Source organism: Saccopteryx leptura, chromosome 9 (genome assembly GCF_036850995.1).
Source record: "Saccopteryx leptura isolate mSacLep1 chromosome 9, mSacLep1_pri_phased_curated, whole genome shotgun sequence".
Classification (NCBI taxonomy): Eukaryota; Metazoa; Chordata; class Mammalia; order Chiroptera; family Emballonuridae; genus Saccopteryx; species Saccopteryx leptura.
The window spans coordinates 60,366,491-60,386,351 of record NC_089511.1 but is presented as its reverse complement, the minus strand read 5'-3'; the positions used below and the strand labels follow the sequence as shown (position 1 = coordinate 60,386,351).

The following is a 19,861-nucleotide window of genomic DNA, read 5'->3' as shown; positions in this document are numbered from 1 at the left end:
AAGTTCTGTTAAGGTAGGAATCGGCAGAGCTTGCTATATTCATATGTACTTTAAAAGATAAGAATTTATTAGCTACAGAAATTTTACTTCCTGAACAACTCAAGTGCTGCAACAAGAATTGATACTTCTCATCTCTCTCCCTTCCTGTCTGTCTGTCCCTGTCTATCCCTCTCTCTGATTCTCTCTCTGTCTCTTTCAAAAAATAGAAAAAGGAATTTTACTTCCTCCAGTGAGAGCAAACAGCAGCAAAGGGTGACTGTGTTCCTCTGCTCAACATTCTGAGCACTGTTCACACTGACTGTGTCCCAGATCAAAGCAGGAGGTTCCCAGGAAACATTCAGGTAGGAGATCAGCATATACTAGCATAGTTGAAAATAAAAATTGAAAGACTAAGCTGTGATAGAAATACAGGGATTAGAATCAACTCCAAGAAATGGAGAGTGAAGCCACTGACCCAAGTGAAATGAGATTGGATATGAATGGTGAGTCTAATCCTGCTGCTGGGCTGAGGGCACCAGCCGTGATCGCGCAGGTGGAAGAGAGAATCACTGCAGGGTTTTGTTTATTTGTTTGTTTTGAGATATAACTGACACATAACATTGTGTAAGTGTGAGGTGTACAACGTGTTGGTATGACACATTTATATACTGCAATATGTTTATGACAGTACTGTCAGCTAATACGTCTATCAAATCATTCAGTCATTTCTTTTTTGTATGTGTGTTGAAAACAGTTAAGATCTAGTCTCTTAGAATTTTTTTTTTTCATTTTTCCGAAGCTGGAAATGGGGAGGCAGTCAGACAGACTCCTGCATGCACCCGACCGGGATCCACCTGGCACGCCACCAGGGGGTGATGCTCTGCCCCTCTGGGGCGTCGCTCTGTTGCATCCAGAGCCATCTCTTAGAATTTTTGAAGTTTAAAATACGATATTGTTGACTATAATCACTGTGTTGTGCATTAGATCGCTAGGACTTATTTATTTATTTATTTATTTATTAGTTGCAAGTTTGTACTCCTAAACAACATCCCCCAATTCCCCCAGACCCTGGTAACCACCATTCTACTCTCTGTTTGACAAGTCATTGCAGGTCTTTAAATGGAGAAGTGGGATGATGGCAGTAGCATTTAGGGTGCATGATGACATGCATATGAGACAAAATGAAGAGACTTGGCTGTGAGCTGTGGCAGACACCAGTCACATAGAGAAAAGAACTGTGGATGAGGAGAAGCATATCTGACTCCTGGTGTGATGCTCCTCTCCTCAGAGATGACTTCTGGAACCACACTAGATCTACTGGTTCTCTGTAGGAGAAGGGGGAGCACTGCTCTCCTTAGCATAACAGTGCAAATAACTATGTCCCAGCCCAGATGGCACCAGCACCCTCACTGAATCATGCTGGATTGAACATCTCTTCGCAGCCAAGAGATAGAGCTGAGATGACCCAGGATGGGGAAGAAGGACCCAGAAGTTCATGTTCAGTCTGAGATGGTTCTCAGAGACATCCAGCATCCCGCAGTGATGCAACTCTAAGACTGGTTGGGCTGGAAGACCCTGAGGTTCCTTTCAGCCCTGATTACTTAGACCTTGAACTGGTAGGTGGAAAAAACTCACACAAAATGCAAACCGGCCTGACCAGGTGGTGGCACAGTGGATGGAGCATCAGACTGGGATGCGGAAGGACCCAGGTTCGAGACCCCGAGGTCTCCAGCTTGAGCGCGGGCTCATCTGGCTTGAGCAAAAAGCTCGCCAGCTTGTGTTCAGGGTCACTGGCTCAAGCAAGAGGTTACTCGGTCTGCTGAAGCCCCCCAGTCAAGGCACATATGAGAAAGCAATCAATGAACAACTAAGGCGTCGCAACGAGAAACTGATGATTGATGCTTCTCATCTCTCTTCGTTCCTGTCTGTCTGTCCCTATCTATCCCTCTCTCTGACTCTCTCTCTGTTCCTGTAAAAATAAATTAATTAATTAAAAAAAATTTTTTTTAAAAAATGCAAACCGATTTAGGTAATACCTTTCATTCATAACTAGGTACTAGGTGCTATGTAAGTTTCCCATACATTATTTCATTTATTCTTAAAATAATCTTGTGAAGTGTGGGTATGATTTCTATTTTATACTAAGAAGCAAGAAGTTAAATAGCTTGTGCAAAGCTGCACAGCTTTAAAATGGTAGAGCTTGAGCTAAGAAATAGCAAAGTAAATATAGAAAAATAAAACAGTAAAAACAACCAAGTGAAATGAGCTACATTGACCTGTGCAGTTCAGACTGTAGTAACAGTGAAGGCCATGTGTACTGAGCTTTGGACTTAATCCAGGGTCATCACAGGAAAACGAGAACTGACAGCAGCCTCTCTCAGCCCAGCTGGCGATCTGTTCTCTGCCTGCCCAGAACTGCAGAATGAATTAAGGACATTTTAAAAACGATTTTAAAGGGGTTTTCTTACTGAATAAGAAATCTCATTACACACTTAAGAATATTTTAATTAAAAGATTAACAAATATAAAAACTGACAAATCATCAGATTCATTCTAAAATATAATGTATACCCATTTCCACAACATTCTGTATATTATCCTATATTTTTGCATCCCTAATGATCATGCTTTGGAATGGATGGTTGATATTGAGTAACTTAATGGCTTTATGACAAAAGAGTAAGACATACATTTTTCTGAAAGGAAAGACAAAGCAGGCTCATCTCTAAAAGGAGCAAGTATTTCTACGTTTGAAAATTTTTCTTTTAGATTTTATTTATTCATTTTTATTAGAGAGGGGGGAGAGAGAGAGAGGGATAGATAGAGAGAGAACAGGGGGAGGAGCAGGAAGCATCAACTCCCATAGGTGCCTTGACCAGGCAAGCCCAGGGTTTCGAACCGGCGACTTCAGCATTTGCAGGTTGACGCTTTATCCACTGCGCCACCACAGGTCAGGCTCTACGTTTGAAAATTTAAAAGCACTTTTTGAGAGCCTCCAAGGCAGACCCTGGTGACCAATTTTCCCAGCGGGCCAGCAGCCTCCCACTCCTCTAGGTTTGGGTTCGGCTCATTTAGGGTGGGACTTTGCAACCTGTGTTCCTATTATGTTCCTTGGGTGCTTGTTCGGATCAAGCTTGATTAACAAACATTGACTGAAGCCAGGCTATGAAAATCTTTCTCAATTTAAATTGTCCAAAGTTGGACCATAGAAATTTCAATATGCATTCACTTGTAACAATAGTATAACCTTGAATTTACATCGTATTTAGAGCTTACAAAATTCTTTTGCATCAGTTGAGACTCACAAGAATAAACATTTTTGCAGATGAGCAGACTGAGATCCCAAGAAGTGTGTCCTAGATCCTATGATAGTAAACAGGATCCTATGATGGAAGAACAGGAATTTGAATCCAGACCTTTTAACACATTTGATTCTACCTTGGTGACCATTACCCGATGGCAACAGTGCCCGCTGGAAGCTGAGGATGACGTGTCAGCCGCTGGGTAGCTGGGGTCTACCTGGCCCCTAGAAGAGAGCTTTCTCTCCTTAGGACAGGTGCACTGCACACAGATAAGGCAGTCTGCACCACACCAACTCTGTGCTTTCCCACACCATCTTTCTTTTTTTTATCTTGTGACAGAGACAGAGAGAGACAGAGAGAGGGACAGACAGGAAGGGAGAGAGATGAGAAGCATCAATTCTTCATTGCGGCACCTTAATTGTTCATTGATTGCTTTTTCATATGTGCCTTGACTGGTGGGGGGGGGGGCTATAGCAGACCGAGTGTCCCTTGCCAACGACCTTGGCCTCAAGCTGGTGAGCCTTGCTCAAACCAGATGAGCCCACAGCACTCAAGCTGGCAACCTCAGGTTTCAAACCTGGGTCTTCCACATCCCAGTCCAATGTTCTATCCTCTGCGCCACTGCCTGGTCAGGCCAAAACCACTTTTATTTTAGAAACATTTAAGACATTAGTTATACATATTGACATGTTTGAAACTTCAGCAAGAGTCGAATTTATCCAAAGAGCAAGTAAGGACAGGATACCTGAGAAATCAATGGTTTCAAGTTAACTGACATATCAAAAGCCTATAGGAGTGATTTACTTTTATGGAGGGGGAAAAAAAATTCACTCAGGCATGAATTTACTTCCAGAATTATCAGAAATGCTATAGATATGTAGAAAATGTATCATTGTAAAGCCCATTACTATTTTTGTTTTTAAGAATTTTTTTATAATAGAGTGTTTAAAAAAGGAGGTAGATTTTTTTAACTTATAGCATTTTTAGAAATATTACAGGAAATCTAACATTTGATTATCTCACTTTAAAAGAGTAAACATTTTGAAATTTTACTCAATGTATAGAAAGCAATTAGTAATTGAATTTTTAATAACCCTTTCAGTTTAATTATTATATTTCTCTTCAAATATTTCTAGCGAGGAGGGCTTTCTTTACTGTAACAGATTGCAGGCCACTTTTGAATCAATCATCACTAATAGTGACACCTTGAACAAATATGAAAATCATGAGTTTTTCCTATTTAAAATGACACAGTTGACCTCGCCTCTCTTTTAGATATTGCATATTGTTTTTATCAGCTTTGAGATGTGCTGTTTACCTTTTGGATGGAAATTGTTTCAGCAGCATTTTCAAAAGAGATTATGCTCTTTGGGTTGAGAGATAGAGCTGATGTTTGCCCAAATTAAGATGAGATTCACGATCTCTATGAATTTTCTCTTATATGACCCACTGGAAAGAGCACAGCTTTTTAGATTCACACGACCCAGGTTCAAATCCTAGCTCAGGTATTTTCTAGCCATGTCATCTGAGGCCCCTTTCAGCATCACTTTGCTCACCTGTATATTTGAGCAGAAAGCATCTATTTCATGGGTTGTGGGCATTGAGATGATTTATGTCTCAGGATTTTCACAAAGTAAGAGCTTAATAATAGGCAGGGTTGGTGTTTTATTTTAATTACATTTATTCTCTTATAAAATGAAGAATGTAGTGGTCTAAATCAATAGGTATTGAAGTTTTTTGTTTGTTTATAGCAGAACTCTTTTTTTTTCTACAATAAAAAATTCTTGCAGAAAAAAAAGGTATTTACTATTTCCATCTTCAATAGCCAAATTTTTCTGATTGTTTATGAAATTATGGAAACCCTGAAGTATATATACTAAAAATATATATATATTTAAAGAACATATATTGTACACCCATCAGGATGGCCAATATCAAAAAAGGAGAAAAGAATCAGTATTACTAAGGATTTGGGTAAACCGGAACCTTTGTACTGCCGTGGAAACGTGAAACGGTACAACCACTGTGACGAGCAATGCCACCATTTTCCGGCAGAGGGAGTTGTTTCTTCCAGGTCCTTGTTTTTAAAAGGATGGCACTCACATGTTTCTATCCTGTTCTATCACGTATGTTATAAACCACATGTAACATTAGTCCAGCCACGACCTGCCCTCTTCCCCTTCCTCTTGGCCACTACTGCCCAGCCAAGGGACTTTTGAAGTTTTCACAGCCTGAGCTGTGCTGAGCTGACCCTTCTGTAACACCTTCTGCATTCATCCTAGGAACTGCCAACTTTAACACTTTAGAGCTCACCAATTATTTCAGGTCTGTATGGCTTTTCTACCCGAATTTTTCATGTCTTTGTGAAATGTGCTTGTCACATACATTTTTTTTAAATGTCTACAATGTATGATAATAATAAAAAGAAAAAGAACAGTAATTTTTTAACACTTTTATAGGTTTACTTAATGCCAAGCACCATTCTTAAGACTCCATGTTTATTAATTCATTTAATTCTCATGACAATCCCATAATAGCAATACTATTATTAATCTAATTTTATGGATAAGAAATCTGTGATACAAAGAAGTTAAATAAACTGAACTAAAGTTATGCAGCTAGTATGGAGTAGGCCTGAGATTTAAACCTAAACATTCTGAATCCAAAGTACTACCTCTTCTGTTAACTTGCTGCACTACCTGACCCTATACTTGCTTATCTCATCATATTGTTCAATGTTCCAAAATGCTTTGCAGTGGCACAGTGGATAGATCATTGAACAGGGACACAGCGGACCCAGGTTTGAAACCCTGAGGTCACCAGCTTAAGCGTGGGCTCATCTGGTTTGAGCAAGGCTCACCAGCTTGAGCCCAAGGTCGCTGGCTTGAGTAAGGGGTCACTTGGTCGGCTATAGCTCCCCCACCCCAGTCAAGGCACATATGAGAAAGCAATCAATGAACAACTAAGGTGCCACAACAAAGAATTGATGCTTCTCATCTCTCTCCCTTCCTTCCTGTCTGTCCCTATCTGTCCCTCTCTCTGTCTCTCTCTGTCTCTATCACACACGCACACAAAAAGTAAGAATTGGTCCCATATTTGTACTGCTTAGAAGTGCAAGGGCAACATGGTTTCGTCTAGTGAAAGAAGCCAATGTGTACTTTAGAATCATACATGTCATGTCAGATTTGTGATCTTTGGCAAGTTATTTGGATTTTTCTTGAGTTTTAGTTGCTTCATTTGTAGTAAAGGGGAAAACTAGATAGTACTTCTTTCTAGAGTTGTCTGTGTTAAATGAGATAAAATATATGGAATACCTAATAAAGTTTCCTTCCTCAATTTTCTCATATCTCCTCTTGGCAGTCCTGTGATGGAAGCACTACAGGTATTATGTCTACTATCCAGATGAAAATATAAGTTCATAGAGGATAAGGCACATTCCCAATGTCATCTATCAGGAAAGTGAGTGTGGAAGAGATTTAGGGCCTGGTCGTCTTCTTCCTAATGAAATGTGCTTTCTACTAGACGCATGCAATAGAATTGAAATAAAGTTAGAACCAGGATAGACTTCCTTACCTCTAAACTCCTTATTAAAAATCTTTCTTACATTTTTTCTAAGTCAGTATTGTAATTTAGGAAGCACTGTAAAAATTTTTATTTTTGAAGTTAGAGGATCTTACTCTAAAGAGTGATCATTGTATAATATAACATCATAAAACATATTACTGTCTAAAGGTATGATGGAATGTACTGAATTTGTAGACATCCTAAGAGAGCTTAGCTTGTTTGGGTGATTTGCTTTTTTTCCCTTAAAAGTGGAAGGAAGGCCCTGGCCGGTTTGCTCAGTGGTGGAGCGTCGGCCTGGTGTGCGGGAGTCCCTGGTTCAATTCCCGGCCAGGGCACACAGGGGAAGTGCCCGTCTGCTTCTCCACCCCTCCCCCTCTCCTTCCTCTCTGTCTCTCTCTTCCCCTCCCGCAGCCAAGGCTCCATTGGAGCAAGGTTTGCCCGGGCGCTGAGGATGGCTCTGTGGCCTCTGCCTCAGGCGCTAGAATGGCTCTGATTGCGGCAGAGCAACGCCCCTGAGGGGCAGAGCATCACCCTCTGGTGGGCATGCCAGGTGGATCCTGGTGGGGCACATGCGGGAGTCTGTCTGACTGCCTCCCCATTTCCAACTTCAGAAAAAGACAAAAAAAAAGTGGAAGGAAAATGTCTTCTTCTGAATTGACACTTTTTGTTCCCAAACTACAGTGATTGGTACCTTCAGGAAGTGTCTCGGCCAAGCTTCCAGCTCTGTGACTCCAGGCAATCACTTAACGTCCCTTGTCACTTTCTTATTAATAAAATAGGTAATTAAGCAGACTGAATTAAGAGTTACTTATCAGTTTAAAAAAATTTTTCCAAAATGCTAATATACTTCATTGTATTGAATGTTACATCTTTGGTACAAGAAAAAAATATTCTATTTAAGCTCATTTAGACAAAATTAGTGTTTACTTTTGTTTTCATTATATTCAGATTAGCTTCAAAACTCCAGGTTGACTTTCTTTTTATCCAAGTTTTAATACAGGTTTCTTCTTAGAAAGAACATAGATCTTTAACTCTACTCATACTTTGTTTTCTACATCAATGGGGAAAAATTGGTAATATATATTTACTTTCAAGGTATCCCCAAACTTACAAGGCTCCTTCAGAGTTCAAATATTAGGAGAGTTCATGACTAGGGAAAACCTCTCCAGGGCTCTCAGTGAAGAATGCAAATGTTGGGAACTGAGACAGAGGTGGTGAAGGTGGGCTACAAGTTATGTAATAAGAAAAAAGAAATAGTCTTTTTTTCATTGTATATTGTACAAATATACCATAGATTTTTTTTTTAGAAAAGCATAAAGAAGCAAAAAAGCATTTATAATCTCCACCAACAGATAAATTAATATTTGGGTCAATATCTATCTCTACAGCCTTTTTAGAATGTGTCTATACATATACTTACATACAAAAATGAGAGCATGTTTATCAAGTTCTTTTACATCTTTTTACTGCTTATGTCATCATATTCCTATGTTATGAATGAATCACTACCTTCAAATGTTATATCACTTTACCTAGTGTGGGAGCCTGAGAACAGGGTAGTTCTAATTCTTCCCTACCATCTACATGCAGTTGCCATCTTGTATTTTACTTTTGCATATATAGTGAATCCCACAATGTATTGTTAACATTTTTTATTTAGATCATCAATAGCTTTTATATTTACCTTCATTATTTTATTTCTATATTTCTTTGTGTAGATCTCAGTTTCTGTTTGTATCATATGCCTACTGCCTACATTGCCCGTCTTCTAGTAATGAATTTTCTTAGGATTTGTTTATCTTTAAAAAATTTTATTTCTCCTTGGTTTTTAAAAAAGATATTTGTACTAGGAATAGAATTCTCATTTGATACTTGTTTATTTTCAGTATGTAAAGATGTCATTTTTTTGTTTTCAAGATTGCATAATTTCTGATGAGCGGTCTCCTGTAATTGCAGTATTATCTTTTCTTCTACATAAAATATGTCCCCTTCAAGATTTTTTTTTTTTTTTGGATGGAGAGGAAGAGAGATAGAGAGACAGACTTCCGTATGCACTCTGGTTGGAATCCACCCCCATCTGGAGTTGATACTCGAATCAACCAAGCTATTTTTAGCACCTGGGGCTGTTGCACTCGAACCAACTGAGTTATCCTCAGTACCAGAGCCAACACTCAAACCAATCCAGCCACTGGCTGCAGGAGGAGAAGAGAGAGAACAGGGAAAGAGAAGCAGATGGTCACTTCTCATATGTGCCCTGACCAGGTTCGATCCTAGGGTGTCCATATGCTTGGTTGACACTCTATCCACTGAACCAACCAGCCAGGGCCCCTTTCAAGATTTTTTTTCTTTATCTTAGTTTTAACAATTTGACTGGCATGTTTAGTTGTGTTTTATTTTTATTGTTTATCTTGATTAGTGTCCTTTGGGTTTCTTGGATGTGTAGGTTGGTGTGTTTCATTATTCTGAGATAATTCTTGACCATTATTGTTTCACATATTTCTTTTGCATTATTCTCTCTTTTCTTCTCCTTTTGTGGTTCTAGTCAGATGTTTTATATTGTCCTACAACTCTTGGACGCTTTTTTCTTTCTTATCCACTCTTTTTCTTTTCTCTTTGTGTTTCATTTGCGTCATTTATTGACTTTTAAGTTCACTGATTCTTTCCTCAGCTATGTGAAGTCTGCTGATGAATCTAACAAAGGAATTCATTTATGGTATTGTGTGTTTTTTATTATCAACTGTTCCCATTTGATTCTTTCCCTAACTTGTGATGCATATTGTTCACCTTTCCCACTAGCTAGATTCATGAATTGTATGTGCAGACCAGAAGACACTGAGGTAAACAATATCTTTGTCTTCTATCAGGTGGTAAATGTGGAAGGTTGAGCCAGTTTAGTCAAAAGTTAAGCTGAGTTTATCTTTTGTTTGAATGCACCACAGGTTTTAAATTTCTCTAGAAGAGGGCTGCCATTGCCTTATGCTTAGGGAACTACTGGAGAGGGGCAGGTCAGAGAATTTTACTGGAGTTAGTGCTCCACCTCAGCTTTCCCTGCATGCCTGTTACACAGAGACCATCTTTAGCCAGGCTCCTGGCTGACCTCAGCAGTTGCTTGCTACTCCTGCTCTCCTTGTGCGAGGGCTGAGGATCCTTCACTCTGGCTCAGCTTCAGTCTTAGGGACTGTACCTAGACTTCAGGACTAAGTTCTCTTAGCATTCCTGCCCTTTCTGCCATGGCACTCAGCCTCTGCTTTGTATCTGTGGTTGTAGACTTGAAGGGTCTTCTATATACTGCCAAACTGCATCCCAGAAAGCACATGTAGATTTACTTTTCACCAACAGCAAACAAGATTTCTATTACACAAGCCGTGTGTGTGTGTGGGGGGGGGGGGGGGTGAGAGAGAAAGAGAGACAGAGACAGAGACAGAGATGGAGAAAGACAGAGAGAGGGACAGGTAGGGACAGACAGGAAGAGAGAGAGATGAGAAGCATCAATTCTTCGTTGTAGCATCTTAGTTGTTTATTGATTGCTTTCTCACATGTGCCTTGACTGGGGGGGCTACAGCAGACCGAGTTACCCTTACTTAAGCCAGCAACCTTGGGCTCAAGCTGGTGAGCCTTGCTCAAACCAGATGAGGCCGTGCTCAAGCTGGTGACCTCAGGGTTTCAAACAGTCCTCCACGTCCCAGTTCGATGTCTATCCACTGCGCCACCACCTGGTGAGGCTTTATCTCTTATATAATTGGGCTCTTTGATATAATGGGATTCCATAATTTTGTTGCTCACTTACATAATGGATATGCAGCACTGGGCCTTGTGCAGCAGCAGAGCATAGGGTATTTTTATTGGTTAACCGAGGAATCAAAATACAAATATCCTATTGAGTAGTTCAGAAGGTACTGCTGACATTTATTGTAGATTTGTCCCTAATTGACAGAAGCAGTCATTACCTGATTCAGGAATTCAGAAGTGTATATTTCATTCAGAAGCTCCATTTGACATGAATGAGAGGCAATAGTTTTAGACAGAGGCATTATGATCCCTGAATGAAAATACCACTGCCGAAGGCTTGGCACTGAATACTGACCCTGATTCTGCCTCTACTTAGCTGTCTCTTAAATACACAAATTACTGACTAGTTTTCTTCCTCAGTTTATCTGTCCAGTGATGTTAATGATATGTATTTTCCTTTAGTAGATTGTTGTGAAGATAAAATGAAATTACATAGTATATACCCTTTTTAGCACTTTTTAAGTGCTACAGAGTTATAAAATATTCCTCTTAGGAGGAACAGAAAGGTGTATAAAAATCTGAGAGTTAGAAATTCAAGACACCCTTTTGACATCTACATATCCACCCTATGAGAGAGTACCATGAGTAAATGAATATCTGAATACATGAAGAGATAAAATTAGAAAGAGAGGTCTTCCTCTCACTAAAATTAGCCAACTGTGGTAAAGGTTAATTAAGTCCTGCTCATCCAGGCAAGGGCACATTTTTACAAGGGAACTACAGCATATAAGCCTTGACTCACAGAGGAAGGTGACAAGTCCATGCCATATCTCACTCTGAACTCAGTAAGCCTCCTGTTAGACTGCATTTCCAATAGACCCGACACTCCACCTGCTGTCTCATGTCTAGAATTCACCCACTGTGCTGCTTGGGTCATTAGAGAGACGTACACTTGCACTCAGACAAGAGAAACAAGCAAGGCAATTAAAAAATCATAAGGAAGTTTATCTGCTTCTGCCAGCTCTCATTCACACCAAAAAAACAGTCCACACCAAAGAGGACCACAGCATACATAGTACACAACATATAGTTTTACTTCCTCTTTTGTAACCTGCTACATATAAAATCTTCAGTTGTAAGCTGGTAGGTCTGTAGCAGGGATCAGCCAATTACCAACCCCAGGCCAAGTCAGGCCACCATTTTTTTGTAAAGCTTTTTTTCTTCACGTAAAATATTAGAACTCTATTACCAATAAAGTTGACTATTCACGGATGAACTAGAGACACTACCCAACATAAGTGTACATGTTTGAATGCCATGGGCAATTGACAGAAAAACCATTCCAGACCAATGCTGATTGGTCATTGTCTTCTTCAGTCAAGAGCTTAAAGCCTTGGTGGGCCACTGAGGCCAATGCACACTGGAAAGACGATTGTTCTCAAAGTTGATTTTGGTAGCACATTGCGGTTGTATCGTACAAAGATCGATTCTTAGGGTCATTTGATGAAAACTTGCTTATTTTACCACCTTCCCACTGCATACATTTTTCTGGTATTTTTTTTTTTTTTTTTTTTTTCTGAAGCTGGAAACGGGGAGAGACAGTCAGACAGACTCCCGCATGCGCCCGACCGGAATCCACCCGGCACGCCCACCAGGGGCTACGCTCTGTCCACCAGGGGGCGATGCTCTGCCCCTGGGGGGGGGGTCGCTCTGCTGCGACCAGAGCCACTCTAGCACCTGGGGCAGAGGCCAAGGAGCCATCCCCAGCGCCCGGGCCATCTTTGCTCCAATGGAGCCCTGGCTGCGGGAGGGGAAGAGAGAGACAGAGAGGAAGGAGGGGGGGTGGAGAAGCAAATGGGCGCTCTCCTATGTGCCCTGGCCGGGAATCAAACCCGGGTCCCCCGCACGCCAGGCCAACGCTCTACCGCTGAGCCAACCAGCCAGGGCCCTTTTCTGGTTAATTTTGACAGCCAGAATAGCGAGCGATGTCATGGAAGTAACGAAGACCCCGAGGTAGAGCTCCTCGTTGGTGCTCATTCATGGATGTTGTTCCAGGGTCACGCTGATTTCATTGCATTAACAGATGCCATCCGAAGGCTATGTCCCAGTGCCAATCCCACATCTGTTGGACAAAAGTTCAGTGGGGAAACTGGTTGTATTTGTTTCCTGTGGTTGTGATAGGCTGTGTTTTTGTTGTCAGCATTGGGGAAGGTGAAGTTGTTTTTCTCAGGATGTTCTGCATGGGCACTGGCATTGGAGCAGCAGAGGTGGTGACCCCAGGTGATGCTGGGACACTGGTGACCTCAGGTGGAGCTGTCTTGAGGTTCTGCTTAGATGCTGGCATTGTAGGTGCAGCGGTAGAGACCCTAGGTGATGTTAGAACATTGGTAGTCTTAGGTGGAGCTAGCTTGATATTTAATAATATGTTGCTTTTCAAATTGTTAAACTGGCCTGAGTGCTTAACACAAAATAATACCTGCCACTATCAGAGTAGGTTGCATTCTTGACGGTTAAAGATCCATTCTCTTTCTAAATGATGCTGTTTAGCTTACAAGACTTGTTCCTCTGAAATGTGACTTGATATTCATTAGTCCCAATGAGTTGATCTGAGCATGGAGTCCAACCACATACCCCTCGGCCCCAGCACATGATTGTGGCTTTACTAGATGTTGAGTCGGTACAGGGTAGTGTGGCAGGCTGACCCACCACTCACTCACTTGTAGCTGAGAAAGTTCAGCATCTTTCCAAAGTAGTAGGAGACTTCTGAAAGCCACCCAAGGATGCACGATGGTATTGCTCTGTCTCCTCATGGCTCCTTCTTTATGTTTTTAGTTATAGGAATTCTGTTCAGCTAGTTTTTGGGTGGTTCTCAGTAATAGTTTTTCTACAGTTTTGTTGTAATTCTGAAGTGCTCTTTAAATAAAATTGTATTGGACCACAGCCACTCTCATTTTTTTGCATGTTGTATATGGTGCTTTACTGCTACTCTGGCAGAGCTGCATATTTACAATAAGGATTGTATGGCCTATAAAGCCAAAAATATTTGCTCTCTGGCTCTTTCTAGAAAAGTTTGGATATCCCTGTTCTAGAACAATGATATGAGTCCCATCTAGTCCCCACCAGCAATACCAAAACAAATTTGTTTTACTCATTTCTCTTTTATCTTCTTTCATTTAATGAATTGGGTTTTTTTTGTTGGTTTTTTTGTTTGTTTTTTTACAGGGACAGGGAGAGAGTCAGAGAGAGGGATAGACAGGGACAGACAGACAGGAACAGAGAGAGATAAGAAGCATCAATCATCAGTTTTTCCTTGTGACACCTTAGTTGTTTATTGATTGCTTTCTCACATGTGCCTTGACCACAGACCTTCAGCAGACCAAATAACCCCTTGCTCGAGCCAGCGACCTTGGGTCCAAGCTGGTGAGCTTTTGCTCAAGCCAGATGGGCCCGCGCTCAAGCTGGCGACCTCAGGGTCTCGAACCTGGGTCTTCTGCACCCCAGTCCAACGCTCTATCCACTGTGTCACCGCCTGGCCAGGCTGAATTGTTTTTGATTTACTCTTTAACATCTAAGAATAATGAGCTATAAAGGGTTCTTCAGCTGGGAGATGTAGAATGGCTAAAATCATTTAACTAGAAAAGTTTATAGAAAATACAGGATAAAAAGAACATGCTAAGGAACACTCCATGAGTATGCAGTTAGTCATGTCCAGAATGTGGAAAATTCTACATAATATTTTACCTAGATTTTTTTTCAATAAATGTAAGAACATGGGAAAAAGAAGGTAGAGTAGGGCACCTATGGATATTTAAAGAGACCTAAGGGACAATTCATCCTAGATGTGGATCTTCTGATTTTAAACAACCCAGCTGAGATTTTGGAGATAACTGGAAAATTTGAACAGGGTCTTGATGTTATGAGGTTATTTGGATTTTGTTATAATGATATTGTGATTTTTTTAAAAAAAAATTTTCTTATCTGTTAGAGATCATTGTGGTATTTATGGATGAAACAGCATGATTCTTAGAGAATTTTTTTTTCTCCTCTTCTTAAACTCCTTCAGCAAGAAAAAAAAAAGTAGAAAGGACAGTAGAAAAATACTGGCAAAAGATTGATAATACTGAACCAGGGTAATGTTCTTTATGATGTTCTCTGAAATTTTGTCCCTGTTTGAAATTTTTTATTATGAAGTGTTTTTTAAAACCATGAGTTTGTCAGATTTTAATTTGAATCCTGCTTTTGCTGGCTGTTTTTACATCTGTAAAGTGGGCATTATAATTCAGGTTGTATTTGACATCATGAGGATTATGAGAATTAAATGAGATAATAAAGGGTTAAAACAGTGCCAAATGCATAGAAAATGATCAGTACCTGGTAGCTATTGTATTGTATCTGCAATCAAACAACAAAAATATAACCCCTTTTTGAGCCTGGTTCATTTATCCTGTAATTGGCTTTTGTGAACAACAGCTCTTAAACCCATATCGCTGCTACACAGGAGTAAGGAACTGAACCAGAGAGTGTTTCTCACTGTATGCATGTTTCCTTGACAGTTTGAAAACAGTCATAACACCAGTAAAGATGCATAGAGGAAGAACCATGGTATCGAGGTCATGATTGGAATTTCATATTGTTCTAATATTATGGCTATTTCTCCACAGTAGTTCTTTTAAAAAAAAAGACAGTCTTCTGCCTGTGAACACGTTTTAGCCCAATATACATGGGAAGTTCTGCGACTGATTTTTCCAGTTTGTGTTGCTATCAGCTCAGGGAAGGTTCTGAGTAGCATGATACTGCTTTGGTTCAGTCTGCTGTGACTTAATCAGCTGTTTCTTGGTCAACCACTCTTTAGCCAATATATATAGCACTAATTTGTAGGAAAGCTCATTGACTTAAAGGTGCAGGAATTTAGAGCAAAAAAAAAAATCGTTATCCATTTGTCACCTCAAGTAAATAAAATAAATGAGCTAAGACTCCGCTCCACAATGTATCTTTCATAAAATCCATGCCTTTGACAGGGAATCTCCTTCTGAAGACGGTTACTGTCAGAAATGTTTGGAAGCATACTGTTCAAAATGTTGTGAAAAATAAGAAGAAAAAGAAGAAAGACTGGTTGAGGGAGGTTTTGGAAGCAATGTTTTAGTTGAACTGAAGATACTCAAACTGTACCTACTTTTTTTCTTCTTCCACAGAATGACATCACTCCTTTACATGTTGCATCAAAAAGAGGAAATGCCAACATGGTAAAACTACTGCTTGATCGAGGAGCTAAAATCGATGCCAAAACGAGGGTAAGAGTGTAATTTATGTACATGGCTTATACTCATTTTCAGGAAGTAAGAATACTTTTCGTAATACTTTTCCACTGGTGCAACACAGGCTTTATTTTTGTTCATTTGTTACAGTCTCTCAGAAAGTAATTGCTAAGTTTCTTCTTGTTAAAATGGGATGATGATCCAAATTTATAAATGTTCAATACATTTCTAAATAGTGCATGACTGTAATTACAGAAACTAATGTCTAAGGCCTAGAATTTTAGTTGCATTAAATTTCCAATAATTTAATCATTACTTGACAATACAGGCTTATATGTTTAGTCAGTTTGATACTAAAACTGACATTTATTTAAAAGCAAACCTGTCTACCTTTGTGCACCGCTGGTGGGAATGAAAATGGTACAGCTGCTATAGAAAACCATATTGAGGTTCCTCATAAAAGCTAAAAGTAGAATTACCATATGAGCCAGCAGTACCACTTCTGGGTATCTACCATACTTAGTGTAATGGAGAGTAGAAGGATTCCGGGGAACCAGAAAACGGGAAGTTGCTCACTGGGTACAGAATTTCAGTTTTGCAAGAAGAAAACATTCTAGAGACGTTATCCAACGATGCGATTAGAGTTAACACTGATCTAGATACTTAAAAATGCTTAAGGAAGTAAATTTGATTTTAACTTGTGTTTTTTTTTTACAATTAAAAATTTTTTAAAAATCCCACAAATCTGTCATGCTAGGTGTTTGGCAGCTTGCTTTTTCGCTGTGATGGACTGTGAGTGAGGAAATAGCTAAGAATTTTAATTAAACTTGAATCCCAGATTCTGAGCTTAGCTAGTTGATTTAGGTAGGCTATTTAACTTCCCACATGTAATTTTTCTCTGCAAGTAAAGACAATTACTGGCCACTGTGCAGCATTGTCATAAGATCAAGCTAATGTTTATAAACTATGCCAGTATAAAGTCAGCCAGAAATAAATTCCAGCCTTTCCTAGTATATCTCAGAGCTCAAATTAGCTTTAAACGCCAACCAAAGCATTTTCCTTCCAACATTTCAAGCATTTCTTATAATGTGTGAGTGAGAGCCAGGCTAATAAAAAGGTGGTCTTTCCCTAAACATCCACCTATCTAAGAATTTTGGATATTTTCCCCAGTCTTTTAACTGTACCTCCCACAAGCTAGTACTTCCTCCTTCAAGAACCTGATCTTCATCTTTCTAAAACTGATCTGGTAACCTGAACTTGACTCCTGTAGCTCCTAAATTGACTATGTCATTTATTGTTCACTCAACCAGTAAATGATTATTGAATGGCTACTTGGGGCCAGATGTAGCAGGGTGATGGGACAAGACATCCCTGTCCTCATGAAGCTGATAGGTAGCTTGTCTCCTGTATTCTAACCCTAAGCTAGCCCAGCCAGAAGTAGTTAGCAGGAGACTCAAACTTCTTTTTCCTGATGATTATTGAACCTGAAAACCATGTATGTATTTAAAAAGAAACAAGTCTTCCAGAAAGAAATGGGGAAAGATGAAGACTAATCTGTATAAGGACTGACTGTCTGGTGAAGTAAATTGAATAGAGATCTTATTGAACTGACTTTGCATTATTTAATAAAAAGCAATGACCAGTATATAAAGAATGCTAGAACCATTGCTTTAAATGCCAGGGGTCTTTTGCTAAGTAGAGGCTATTTAAGAGGTTGTAAGGAATAAAAGATAGAAATTGCTTATGCCACTTGATGATCATGGGAGCTAAAGGATCGTTTGTAAGTAGGGAGGATCTTTGTGAAGAGAAGTGAGGAGTAATGCAGCCAAGCAAGAAAGAGAAGCTTGAAGTTCTATCTGGGTACCCGGCTGGGGTTTTAGTGGGTGTGTGGATTAGAAATTACCTCATTTCTCCCTCTATTGGTGCAGTCGTCAATCACTTGTCAATCATTTTGCATCATTTATTAAAATTTGCTGTTTTTGTACAAAGAGGGAAAAAAGGAGTACATAGGAAATTATGACTGCCATCTTTATGGGGCATTAATCTCATAAGGGAGAGATTATTGGGATAAAAACATAAAAACCTCTTCTGGGTAAAAGTATTAGAAATGAAATAACGTACATCGGCAAACTGATTGTGCACCTTGGTTTCTGTGCCACTTTGCTTCCGTGTTCTGAAAGGCTGTCCTATTTTAAACAAAATGTAGATTTCTTTCTACTATATATTTGGTTTTAACTTGGATTTCCTTTTCTCTTGTGTTGTGTGAGTGAGGTGTGAATGAGAGGGATACTTGGAGAACCCGAGAATGGAGAGGCCCCTCATTCTTCTGTTGTCCCCATGGAGTGGGGGGAGGGGATGGGATGTCAGTAGGGCACACACTGAATTCCTGGCAGACTCTATGGGAGAAAGTGCAGTGCGTACCTAAAGTATGTGAGCTGTTCTGTGTTCTCATCAAAGCTTCCCTTCTCTCTTGCTGAAATAACAGAGTGATTAGGTGTGTGGGCTTGAAAGGGATGGAGCTAGCTAAAATGTCAGAAAGCCCTGGAGACAAACCTAAAAACAGAAAACAAAATTTTTCATAACTATGCATCTTAACAATGCAGTCCATTGGCTATTGAGAAGATATTATCTACCCAAACACCCCCTACGAGATAAATGCTACTGTTAGGGCTACCTTGTTGCATCAAGAGCCGGGCCTGGTACACACCAATCGCCCTGTGAAGACAGAACAAAACTCTGGATTCACCTCAGATGGCAGCACTCTGAGGGACCGGGTTCCCTTGCTCTGTCCCCTGCACTGGTTGTTGACCTAATGAAGGATTGTTTAAAAGCAGACCCCTAGGACTTTCATTTAAGGAAGTAAACTTTAACAGGAGCTAGGGTAATTTAGGTAGGACATGAGCAAGATCTTACCAGATGGAAAAGCATGATGAGAGTGAATTTTATTTTACCCTCATACCTGATCTCTAGTCTTAAGTGTGGTCTACAAGTGATGAGATTGTGACCTCGACAAATTTCCCCTCCTGAGTCTCAGTTTGCCATCCAGTACAAAGAAGTTGTCCCCAGTGATGTCACAAAGTCTCCCAGATGGTAGAGCACTGGATATTGTTACTTTAAGAATAGTTACTGTAAAAGTCATGATGCTACATTGCTGGGTGATATCACTAAGATGGAGTGAGACCCCCCCAGCCTCTGTCCCCACCATAATGATCAACAATTAAACAGATATCCACAAATGAAACAGCTCTGGGAGTGTTCAGGAATCCACTTAAGAAACAAGAGTGACAGAGTAGAACAAAAGAACCTGAAATAGCTACACAAAAAGGGACAGACGACAGCTTCATTTCACCCATATCATCTGATCCCCCAGGCGGGCAGCACTCAGCGCCAGGAGGGAACTCCCCAGCTAGAAAGAGAAAGCAGGCGCGTGGCCAGCTTCCCCAACCTTCAGGCGCACCGCACAAAGGATCCAGTCTGGTTTTATCCCACCCAGAGCTTGGCAAAGCCAAGGTAAATAGGGGTGGGAAGGAACAAGGAAGAGAGCAAGGGCCGCCAGTGCCAGCCATGCAGCAGGAGTGACCACACTTCACTGTGACCTGCTCTGCAGAGGACCCAGCAACTTCCCCACTGAAGTAACCAATGGCCCTCACCACTACCAGGGACCGCCCTGCAGATTTCACCAGTTCTCACCCACAGGTATTCGCATTCACAGACGCCAACATTGAGCCCCTCCCTGCACCCTCCCCACTCCCACCCCCCACTGCCAGGGCCTAGGATCCATACCAGCCTCCACCCCTGTGGTTGACCCCCCCACCCCCTTGTGCATGCCTGGAGCCAGCCCCGCCAGCTGTGCATTTGCACACCACCACCCGCCTGAGTTTCATCACTGGCCTCTACTGCTATGCACATACCAGGGGCAAGGTCCTGTAGCCTTGGAAATGCACAACCTCCAAGGCCCTCACAGTGGCTGTGGGCCTGAGCTCAGCCCTCCATTCAGTCACTGGCCTTCAACACTCAGCACATGCACAGCTA

General features: G+C 40.7%; 1 protein-coding gene and 1 pseudogene across 23 annotated transcripts in view; one reads left to right on the top strand and one right to left on the bottom strand.

The window, feature by feature from the left end:
• The window catches only part of ANK3 (ankyrin 3), a 755,326-nt gene that overhangs the window by 536,383 nt on the left and 199,082 nt on the right, over positions 1-19,861 (top strand). For all 23 annotated transcript variants that reach the window (XM_066348428.1, XM_066348429.1, XM_066348430.1 and 20 more), the window contains one exon: positions 15,767-15,865. In XM_066348428.1, the coding sequence (XP_066204525.1) occupies positions 15,767-15,865 (99 nt within the window). The remainder of the gene's footprint in view (positions 1-15,766; positions 15,866-19,861) is intronic.
• On the bottom strand, positions 12,712-13,384 carry LOC136381070 (hepatitis A virus cellular receptor 1-like; annotated as a pseudogene).